Source organism: Gavialis gangeticus, unplaced genomic scaffold (genome assembly GCF_001723915.1).
Source record: "Gavialis gangeticus isolate Ggan-Ray unplaced genomic scaffold, GavGan_comp1, whole genome shotgun sequence".
Taxonomy (NCBI): domain Eukaryota; kingdom Metazoa; phylum Chordata; order Crocodylia; family Gavialidae; genus Gavialis; species Gavialis gangeticus.
The window spans coordinates 83058878-83070658 of NW_017729031.1; the positions used below are offsets into that span (position 1 = coordinate 83058878).

At 41.7% G+C, this 11781-nt stretch overlaps 1 protein-coding gene across 5 annotated transcripts in view; it reads left to right on the forward strand.

The window, feature by feature from the left end:
* STRADB (STE20-related kinase adaptor beta) overlaps window positions 1-8030 on the forward strand; it is a 30549-nt gene extending 22519 nt beyond the window's left edge. For 3 of the 5 annotated variants that reach the window (XM_019523224.1, XM_019523223.1, XM_019523225.1), the window contains 9 exons: window positions 396-498; window positions 1304-1425; window positions 2525-2633; window positions 3104-3227; window positions 5067-5238; window positions 5769-5873; window positions 6180-6409; window positions 7171-7213; window positions 7736-8030. In XM_019523224.1, the coding sequence (XP_019378769.1) occupies window positions 396-498; window positions 1304-1425; window positions 2525-2633; window positions 3104-3227; window positions 5067-5238; window positions 5769-5873; window positions 6180-6409; window positions 7171-7213; window positions 7736-7888 (1161 nt within the window). In that variant the 3' untranslated portion in view covers window positions 7889-8030. Of the gene's footprint in view, window positions 1-395; window positions 499-1286; window positions 1426-2524; window positions 2634-3103; window positions 3228-5066; window positions 5239-5768; window positions 5874-6179; window positions 6410-7170; window positions 7214-7735 lie in introns of those variants that run through there. The other 2 variants (XM_019523226.1, XM_019523227.1) reach the window with 2 other exon arrangements.
* Window positions 8031-11781: the final 3751 nt, after the last annotated feature.

Sequence of the window (11781 nt, forward strand, 5' to 3'; positions counted from 1 at the left end):
AAGAGAAGGCTGAGGGGGGATCTTGTGGCCTGTTACAAACTGGTCAGGGGGGATCAGAAGGCATTGGGGGAGTCACTGTTCCCCCGAGCACAGCCAGGAGTGACCAGGAACAACGGTCACAAGCTAGCAGAGGGTAGATTTAGGTTAGACATCAGAAGGCGCTATTTCACGGTCAGGGCGGCTAGGGTCTGGAACCAACTTCCAAGGGAGGTGGTGCAGGCTCCTACCCTGGGGGTTTTTAAGAAGAGGTTAGATGAACACCTTGCTGGGGTCGTTTGACCCCAGTACTCTTTCCTGCCATGGCAGGGGGTCGGACTAGATGATCTTCTCAGGTCCCTTCCGACCCTAGAAACTATGAAACTATGAAATGTAGGTACTAATATTTTTGCTTCTAGGCAGATGAACCTGACCTACTCTGGATTCCTCCATCTCCAGGAGGGCATGAAATCACATTTTGCTCTTCCAATGTCTCTCATTATGAACTCCAAGTGGAAATAGGTAATATGCCTTGTCTGTTTAAATACCTTTCTGTAAACATGTTACTGTGGGAGGAAAAATGATACCCGTTAAATGGAAAACTAGAAACTGAGAAATATAAATGCTGTCCTTGATAGTCCCATACAAGACTATGTTCCCAGATCACTCTGAATGTTTGCACCATAATATTATCTGATTTCTCATGCTGTGAATGTTACTTATTAAAAATAAATATAATAGAAATTAATAAAGCTATGCACAAGCCCAACTGATTTTGATGTCTCTATTCATACTCCCAGATGAAAAAATAAAAAACTCCTATTGCTGCACTTTGTATGTGACCACTTTAAATATTGGAAGCAAGACTGGTAAAATGTCAAATTAGCACTGCTACTTTTGAATACTTGGTAGGTCTGAACTATTCACCAATTTGCAAGGTGTGTATAGGTTCTTCTGAAGAGGTTTATTTTGCCTTGATGTCACTTTCTCTGCTTAGGTAAAGACCAGTGGTGGCATTTTTTATACTGAATGTGCACAAAATAATTAGTATTTGTAAGACATTTTATTGGCAGAGAGCAATACAAGTTGTTTAAATAATCTTCCTTGGATTTAAATAACCTTCCATGGTTGAACTGGCTTATCGGCCAACATTAATTTTAAGCAAGTTGTGTTATTTGCATTCTCAGAGCAGTAGATTTGCTGCAGTTAATTTCAGTCTCAAGTATTTTAGATTTCCTTGATCACTATGTAAGGAAGAAATGTTGTGGACTTTTTAGGTGACTTTTTACGAAGTTAACAAAAGCAGTCAGATTAATTTTGGTTACAGGAAGAGGATTCAACAACTTAACTTCAGTCTACCTTGCACGACATATGCCTACAGGATCTCAAGTTGCTGTAAGGATCACAGACCTAGAACGCTGCTCTGAAGACCATTTAAAAGCTTTACAGGTAAAAGAGTGAGACATCTGTAAAAGTCTGATGGGTGCACTGTACTGAGTGTGTGTAACTGATGCACTGTACCAGAGACAGCCTCATTATATTAATTGGTACAAACTAAGTTATGCTGCTTCTTTATTACATGCCAGAGAATAAACCTGAGGATTTCTCTCAAAGTATTTTTTATCTAGTCATGCAGGAATCCTAACTGAAAACATGAGGCATTTATACATATAATTTTTTTCCAGTGACGCGCCAGAGATCTGCTGCTTTGGAGCAGACTTGATTAATCAATTAATCAAGCAGACTCAATTAATCACACAACTCGATTAATCAATTAATCGCACAGACTCGTGCATGTGAGCTGAGGTAAACTGCACTGCGCCATGTGCAATTATACAAGTGGTGAAATGTGCGTTAGCATGCAGAAAATGGTAGTGGTGCACTTTTGACCTAGTCATGCAGAAATCCTAATTTTTGGTTCAAAAGGGGCGTTTATACACATGGGGCATTTATACACACAATTTTCTTCCAGCAATGCACCAGAGATCTGCTGCTTTGAAGCAGACTCAATTAATTGATTAATTGTGCAGATTTGATTAATCACGCAGTTCGAGTAAGTAATTAATTGTGCAGACTCGATTTATCATGCAGACTTGATTAATCGCATAAACTTTGAGGTGCTTTAGTTCAAAAGGGCACCACCGTCATTTTCTCAGTGCTGATGCCACTCAGTGCTGATTTCACCACTTGTACAACTGCACGTGTTACAGCACTGGGCACTTTTCAAAGCACCCGGAGCTGCAATGTATGCATGTGTAAAAATGCCCACTAATTCTATGTTCTGCACTAGCAGGTGAAGTCTGAGTTTCTGCTATGAACAGATTATATTTGATAGATACTGATACCTAGAGCTAGTTGTATACATTTTCTTTGCAGGTTGTGTAAATTATCTGTAACATACAGTGGACATATGGTCATACAGTGGAATTCCAAATTTTTAGGTGGCCAACTTGCATGTAAAGGACAAACTTTAAGGATACCAGGGACCTATATTGTTAAGACTTTTGTCTAGATGGTTGTCTTCTAAATAACTTGTTTAATTTTCTAGAATGAGGTGGTGCTATCCCACTTTTTCCAGCACCCCAATGTAATGACACTTTGGACAGTGTTTACTGCTGGAAGCTTGCTTTGGGTCATCTCTCCATTCATGGCCTATAGTAAGTATTGTAATAGTAAGTGTAAAATATGTATGCTACTTAAGTAATTTTGGACAGTGTCTATGCAAGGCCTTTGGCTCTGGAAGAGACAGAAGGGATGTGATGAAAGAAGACATGTCCTCATTGGACATGTACTACATAGCTTAGACAGACCTGTGCATTTTGCTTTTTAAGAAAAGTAATGTGGATTGGCTATAAATGCAAGACAGCAGTTAATGGAAACAAGACATAAATTGAGGAGGCTTTGTGATCTTTCTCTATTGATCTTCCAGACTAATGACTTTACTTTGTGGTGACTTTTTTCTTCATTGGAAGTTTTTCCACTGTATCGTAGTCATTGTAAAGAATGGAGAGTTTTCTTCTTGGGATAATTGCTCAGTGCCTTGCACACAGTGTTTAATTGCAGGTTTTGTAGTTATTGTCTCTCTAACCTACTTGCATGCTTTTTTAGCTATGTTTTTCTCTTTCAGGTTCTGCTAGTCACCTATTGAAGAATTATTTTCCTCAAGGAATGAGTGAAGCTTTGATAAGAAACATTCTGTTTGGTGCTGTTAGAGGGTTAAATTACATGCACCAAAATGGCTTCATTCACAGGTATGAAAGACAGTGCCATGTGTAAGAATTAGATTATAGTAATACAGAAGCTTGTGGCTAATCATTGTTCTATTTAGTTTACCAGCAGCCTAGCAGCTTATGTCAGATTCTTTGAAAAGAAGAGGAACTCCCCCTCGCTTTTTTTATAAATGGAACCCCATTTCTAGCATTTCTTACCAACTGTTAAGTGCTGTAAAGAAGTAGAGTGCTCACTGTAGTCATTTTTTTCCAGCCCTAAGGAAACAGATATGCTACTTCATGTTCTCTGGCCCAATTTGTGTATGTCTACAGATGCTGTTGCTATTGTTCTGTTGCTATAAAAATATATTGTTAAATGTCCTAAACCACTTCCTTCAAGGGTGTTCTGCATTGTAAATTCTAGGGGTTGCCCTATAAAACATTCTTTATGTGTTGCTATTTGATTTAATTCCATGTTTTCTTATTCTTTTTTGGGCTTAGATGAATGGGAGCAGCTGCATGCTTTTCATTAGACTATCTATTAATGTTGTGCATTACTTACTTACTGAAAGCTAAAAGGGATTATATTTTCCTGGCTTCCAGAAGGAATTCCCAGCCCTGAGTTAGTTGTTAAGCTTTCTATATATTACAAGAGGAATGTTGGAAAAGTTGCACAGGGGGGTTGTCTTAAATCCTGCCCTTGTTGGGGAAAATTAGGGGCATAGGTACCTATAACAGATTTGGTTTCACAGCTTCAGACTCTTGTCAAGTTGGGACTTATGTTGTCCCTTCAGCAATAGACCAGGGGTTTCTTTTTTCTTTTACAACTTTGCTGGAGGAGGTATATTATAGAAAAATAAGGCAGGGATGGATCTGAAGAGGCCTTCTAGGCCTCTTGACTCGGGGGTTGGCAACCTTTTAGCACCACAAGCTGGTGCTTGTAACCCAGCTCCTTGCCATGGCTTGGAAATTGTCACCATTCCTTTCCCCTCTGGCGACAGAAAGTATTTGATTTGGAGTGCCAAAGGAACAGAGGAGGAAGGGCTGGAAAGTTAGCAGATGCTGCAGCAGGTGAACATGGCAGATGATAGGACCTTGAGGACACTACCTCTGCTATCCAGGCTGCTGCAGGCAGATGAAATAGATCAGTAGCTCTCACCTTTTGGGGGCTTGCAGGACCCCTCCATAACTTTGGCATCTTAACCCTTGAGTAGATTTCACTGAAATGTCTCCATCCCACCTTTTGGATCCCATAAGCCAAATATTTCTCATTCACCCTTCTGAATACATGTTTGAAGCCCCAGTGTATTTTCCTCCTTTTCCCTTCCTCTATAGCTCTGAGAACATCTTTAGTCCATTGATGCCAGTGTGTATAGAGTCCTTACATTTTGCACACATGGTAGTTCTAGTCTGAATGTGGAAATATTTGACTCAAGTGGGTAAAAGTTATTCAAATGTAATACTTGTAACCTGATTTAAACAGATGCTGAATAGAATGTAATTTAACCCTCTAACAATAGGAATACAATTCTGGTGGCATATAGAACTGTAGCTTTGATTCCTGACCTTTCAAATGCTGTGTTTCTCAAATTGTTTTGATGGGACACTTCTCATATATTGGGGAAGTGTGGAAGGGAAGGGTGCATCAGCAAGGTTGTAATAAAATCAGCAGGGTTAGCATAAGCACTAACTTTGGATATAAGATTCAGTGTTTGACCTAACTATATGTATAAATATACCCCATCTCTCCAGCATGCTGATCTTCTAGGTGGTCTGTAGCTTACTTACTTGGTGAAGCCATTTCAGAAATATTTTATTGAATGGATGAAAGAGAGGATTTGAGTGATTCTTATAACTGAGTTTCATTACTTTGTGTTTCAGGAATATTAAAGCTAGCCACATTCTGATTTCAGAGGATGGTCTGGTTTCTCTTTCTGGTTTAAACAACCTCTACAGTTTAGTTAACAGTGGACAGAGGTCAAAGATTGTATATGATTTCCCTCAGTTTAATACATCAGTGCTTCCTTGGCTGAGTCCTGAACTGCTGAGACAGGTCAGTGTAAATTATTCTTCATTTTGCCTTTCCAGGGTCTCAGGATATAGTAGTCTCTTTTTTAAAAGTTATGTTTGTTAGGCTTACAAAAGAGCAGTAGAGGCTGCATGTTTCAATCTTTAATATTATATTTCAAGGTATGCAACTTTGCCTCATATAAAAATATATATTTTAAAAGTGGAGCTGGCTATCTTGATATCTCTACCCCTCCTTGCTTGTTGCTTCTTGAGGAAATGATCCTAATGGAAATAGTTGTTTCATGGCAACCTGAAATTTACTGCATTCATACTAAGATTTTCTTCAATACAGATGTCTGAACTCTGAAACCTATTAACAATGGATAGGCACATTTAAAATGCTATTAGTCAGAGAGCCCCATTCAGTGTAACTTGGTCACAACTTGTTGGCTACTGGATACTGGAACTGAGTCTTGAAACTGTATTGTATGCATAGATATTTACATTGCATGCTTTCTGCAGCATGGTCTTTAGCTTCTAAGGAAATTATGTAATGCTTGTTCTGTCCCATAGGATTTATATGGGTATAATGTGAAGTCTGACATTTACAGCGTGGGGATTACAGCATGTGAATTAGCCAATGGACATGTTCCATTTCAGGATATGCCTTGCACACAGGTAAAATGCCGAATACTCCTAAATCTTTCTCAAAACTTTGTGGAACCTTTTTGTTCCTTAAAGGAACTAGTAACATTACTACAGAATATGATAAAAAAGTGGTGGTTTTTATTTTTGTGATTTCAAGCTTTCATGCTGCTTTGTAGAACAAAAGAATTTTCTACTCCTGACTTTTCTGAAGTTGAGACAACCATGGGAGTCTGTTATAGGGCCTTTCCTTGCTAGTAGATGCTGTAATAGCTGAAAGGTTCCTTTTATTCCTCTTGGGCCATGGAAGTCTGTTATAGTGCCTTTCCTTTCTACTAGATGCTGCTGCAAAAGCTGAAAGGTTCCTCTTATTGCTCTTGGGATATAAATACCTTCCCCCATGGGGAATCCAGGATGAAGAATTCCCGATCATGCATTGATTCTGGAATTGGTGAAAGCATGACGCACACAATGACTAGTGAGAGACTGCATGTTCCATTCTCAAAAACATTTTCCCCTGCTTTCCACAATTTGGTAGAACTCTGTTTGCAACAGGACCCTGAAAAAAGGTAATTTGTCTGTGAACAATACCATACATTCACTGTTACAGATTAAATGTCTTCTCTATGAGTAGGGACCTAGCAAATTCATTATTTTGCGGTGTTTGTGGAAACTGAGAATTTGGTAGGTCCCCCATGAAAAATCCAGGTCCCCATTAGGGTTTCCAACCCTCCCGGATTGGCTGGGAGTCTACCGGAATCAGCATTGATCCCCCGGTGACTACTGAAAGCAATCCAGGAGATTGATATGGTGAACGGGTTGAACAGTACAATTAATGACATTATGTCATGCTGGGAAAAAAAATCTCCTGGAATAGCTTCAGTCAGACTTGGTTATTTCGTGGGAACCCAGGGAGGGACAGGAGAGGCCCCCACACTACTGATTGGTTGAGGGGCCCTGGAAGCCCCACCCCTTCCTGTAGATTGACAGTTGGCATCTGTCAATCTCCAGGGAACAGCAGGACTTCTGGGGCCCCTCAGCCAATCAGAGGCATGGTGTGGGGGGCATTGCTCTCCACTGCGAAAATAGTGCCTGACACTTTATGGACTCCTATAAAGGCTGAGAATTACACGGCCATGAAATGTAAACATATTGCCTGTCTCAAATGAAAATTGAGATGTAGAAATAGGATAGAGAGCTCATCTTTCTCTTCTTATACTTCATTTTTCCTGTGGATAAATAACCCTAAGGCCTAGCATGCACTCTCTACAGACAACAATGCTTAATTTTCAAACCATAATGAAGATTTTTTTTCTTTGTTATGACCCAGGCCATCAGCAAGCAGTTTGCTGTCTCACACTTTCTTCAAACAGGTGAGCTAAATACATTTGTATTATTGTGAGAGGAGCTAACTGCAGCCTAAGTAAATGGCAAAATATTATGAAGTTTGGTTACAGATAAGTAAAAGAAAAAGCAGCTGAAACCTTAAAGACACCATATAATAGTAGGGGGCCTCCAAGCAGTTCTTGGATAAAATATCATAGGATTTTATACCATCAGCATGTTGTGTGTTGCACCACACCATGATCCCATTCCTGTGTTAAACTGAGTCTGAAAATGATGATTATTTAATAATGACTACATTCAAGGTAGAGTGAGCTTAACTTTAACTTTAATTGCAAATCAGGCTAATCGCTTCACTAGCATTAACCATTCCAGTCCCGTCTACTCTGGAGTGAGGGAAGCTGGTCATAAACTCTGCCTTCTCTAGTCTGATAATGCAGAAAGGGGCTGATGTACTGTTTTATGCAGCTTTAGGGGAGATGTGCACAATGTTTAAGTGAACTTGTATATACTGCACTGTTCTATTCAGCCTGGTTTCTTCTCCTCCTCAGGTAAAAGAACAAACAAAGAGTTCATTACTTTCACTGTTGCCACCTCCTGCCCAATACAATAAAGCACAGTTCCTGGCACTGCCCTCAACAGAAGTTGGGACTGAGCCTGGATGCATTTCCCAAAATGAGAGAGTCGCGGAGTGGGAATTCTAAAATGATGCCAAACTGTCATACCTCCTTCATACTTCAAAGAAAGAAAATGTGATTTTGACTTGCTGCTTTTCTCTGTATTGATTTAAATACAAACAGCAGACATACTTGAACACACAACTGTGGTAAAGAGACAAATTGACCTGAAGAATTCTGTTCCTAATCTGGTCTTACAGCAGTGCAGTAGGCCTCACTTTCCTGACTGCAAGGAAACCATCACAGTAAGGGTGTGTTCATGCCCTGTTCTCATTCCTAGCCATCCTTATGTGATATCACATAGCAAGGCTGCTGCTGTACTCTGCTCTGGTACTACACTTCATCAAATTTCCAACTAATACTACTGCGGTCAACTACATTCTTGAATGCAGATTCATGTTGAGCCTTCTCCAGTCACTTTATTATGGTCAAGGAACTGGTTTGTCTTGGTACAAAGTCTGACGATAATGCAGCATAGGAGCTCAGTCATTGGGTGGTAACTTTTTTTCATAGCATGCAATTGATTTGCTTGATTATACAAGTGAATGTTAGACATTTTATACATATGCAATGGCAGGGTTTGTGCTTCTCCTCACCTGTAGTGTCTTATCCACTTGTTCCAGCTGAAGGATGTTTTTTCACCTTGGGCTGGTGTTGTCAAGCCATTTGGACAGTTGTATACTGTTGTACAGAGAAGTCTACCCACTTTGCATCTCTCGTTCTTTCATTATATCAATGCTTTTGTCTTGGTGGTCTCATCCCAGACTTTATTTCATCACCCTAAAAATAAAGGACCTAACATGATGCCTGGTAAATCTCAGCTTGTAACCTTTAACTTAAGTTGTCTGTTTCTTCTGAAACACTCATTTTAAATACTTTAAATACTTTTAATAATATAAAGATCTTAGGTTGGACAGTAAAAGTAATTTACCTATCCAAAAGTCCGGAAACCACAACTGTGCATGGAACAGTTCCATTCAAAAAATTCATAAAGAAACGTTCCATTCAAAAAAATCACAGGCTTGCAAGGTTGGAAGAACTGTCCTCTGCCTTTGAAGTTCAATGCTACGTACCTGCAGGCTGGAGCCTTTTGCACAATGCTGAGTTTTCTAGTTTAAGTGTTGAATTAAGATTCAGCCCTGGCAAGAGAAATTTCCCTTACCCAGGGTCTGTAGGAGCCTTTAAGCATGTTTTGTTTTTTTCACGTTAGATCATAACTTTGTTACGTGGAGGATAATTTAATAAATCAACATTACTTAATATTATTACAGATAATGATTCACAGTAGACTGGGAGAGGATTAAGCAAGACAACTGAGCAAGGCAAAGAGAGCCCAAATTTAACTCGAGCCATGTTATCTCAGAAAATCAAGACTATAGCAAATATTACTAACACCATAATTTTAATTTAGGCATGAATATCTATGTAACATTTCAAGTATAAAACACTAAGTTTGTGTTTAATAACTTTATTTCAGCTACATGCATTATGTTCTGAAAAGAGATGAGGCTGTATGCAAAAATTGTGTACTTCTGCTTTGCCAGTAGGGCCAGACCACTACAAAGAAGACTGACTTAGGAAAAAATATGCAAGCCTGGCAGAAGTGGAAAATAGAGGGGCAAATGTAAATCACTGCAAAAGGAAAATTATTAACAGATGATGATGGTTATTCCTTCACTATTTATGTGCTTAAAGGATCTTTGTTTTCTCCTACCTCACTCTGAAATATAAATTGTAAAACCTGCCAATAAACTCAACTTCTTACCTTTTATTCTTAATCTGTTACATTGTGTGTAGGGTAGAAATTGCACTGAATTAGTTCTTAACCAGGGTGCTGTGAAATCTTTTTTAAGGGTGCCTAGCGGCTGTATTAGCACTTGCACACAGTTGACAAGATAAACTCAGAGATTTCAGCTAGGAATCCGTAGAGTAAAAAACATTTCAACCTGTTGTGGCCTTCCTGACTTCTTTACAACAGAAGAATTGCTCTATCATTTTTCTATTAAGAAATGTATGAAAGCTAAGAGCTGCCACTTTCTGAGGGATGCCCTGAGTCTAGTAAGGGGTGCCTTGAATCTAAAATACTTGAGAATCATTGCACTGTACCTTAAGTATGCTACATGTTGTGTTCTAAGTACAGAGCAGCTACAGTGAGGAGTAGCAGTAGCCACCTCTTGCTACGCCTCTTGTTACCCCTTTTGCTTAACAAACTGTCTTTGAAAAGTCTCCTCAAGCTCCCTGGGATTAGCTTTATTTTGTTAATATCAGCAATTCCACAGATGGTCCATCCACAGCACGTCCATAGCTCATGTGGAACTGGGGACCAGCGGCACAACCAGTTCTTTGGCTAGGGACAGAAGTTACACATAAACCGGTTTAAGCGATCAGAAACTGGTTTAAACCTATAACAGAACAGAAGCTCAGTGCACATAAAGCAGTTTCAAAATGGCTGAAACTGGTTTAAAATACACCTGGTTGAATGTAGTCAGATCAACACCCCACATTGAGGGAGAGATTGGGGCTGGGGCTGGGACCAGGGCTACCCAGCTGGGGCAGGGGGGCATGGGACACAGACGCAGCTTGCTCCAGGCAGGCACAGCGGTGCTGGGAGCGGGAGCTGTGCCCTGTTGCTGCCCGCCCAGCTGCCCAGACAAGCAGTGTGCAGTGGTGTGAGCCACTCCAGCCTCCCCACGCCTCCTGGACGAGCCACGGCTTTGCCCCATCCCACCCTGGCTGGGCAAGCAGTGGCAGGGCATGGTGGGGGCATGTGCCCTGGATCTGTGCGGGGCAGCCGGAGCCAGGGCTGCACTGGGCTGTGCTCTGGGCAGCAGGTGAGGGCTATGGGGAATTTTAGGGTGGCTGCGGCCCCCACCATTAAGCCCTGCTCTGCCGCCTGCCCCACACAGATCTGGGGCGCACACTCCCGCTATGCCCTGCCACTGCCACTGCTCGCCCAGGAGGCTGGAGCGGCTTCTGCTGCTGCATGCCACTTCTCTGAGGCAGTGCAGCGCCCCTTTCCTGCACCTATGAATGAGCATGCTATATTCTGCAAATGGACTATAATTTTCCTGTGTTAATGTTGGCATTCAAAAGAGGAAATAAGACAAAAGTTGAAGTCCTCTCCCTCACATAAGTAAGCAAGCAGGGCCTCAGCCAGTGTTTGCTCTGTCCCAAGGCCAGAGCTGCCATCAGGCACTTGAAGCCACTCCTCTTCCCCCAGGGGTCACCCTCTGTTGCAATCTGTAATGAAAAGGGAAGGCACCCAGGGTAAAGGCAGATTAGGGGGCTGGAGGGAAACTTTTTCTGGGAGAGTTTTACTACTGTAGTAAGGATTTTCAGAGGCCTTTTATACTACTGAGTGTTCCTGAAGAAAAAAAGTAAAAAAGACTGACAATGAGAATCTCCCTGTACACGTTTCCCTCAATTTATATGGGTTCTGTGTGAATTCGCTCTTATGCGATGAGCATATTTAGACCCATAATGAATTATATGTGAGGTAAATTCACCCTTATTTGATCAATATGGATGCTCCCCTGCCCAAGCAGGTAAGTCTGAGTGAGGAGGGGAAAGGACCATGACCCCACTCACCCCAGCCCCAGCTGCAGCGGCCCCTGGAGCAGCTGGAGCCAGTGGCCTGCAGCCACTGAGCTGCACCATGCTCCACCTGTCTCCCCATGCCTGGGCTCCACTTGTCCCTACTCACCTCTGCTCCTGGGCTGCGCCATGCCCTGGTGCAGGCAGCTGGTGTTGGCTGCTCCTGGGGCCACTCCAGCACAGGCTGGGGTGAGTGCCATGCCCTGTGCTGCCCAGGGCTCTAGTTGTCCACAATCACCCCAGCCCATGCTGGAGCAGCCCCAGGAGCAGCCAACACCAGCTGCCCGCACTACAGCATGAGCCCAGGAGCAGAGGTGACTGGGGAC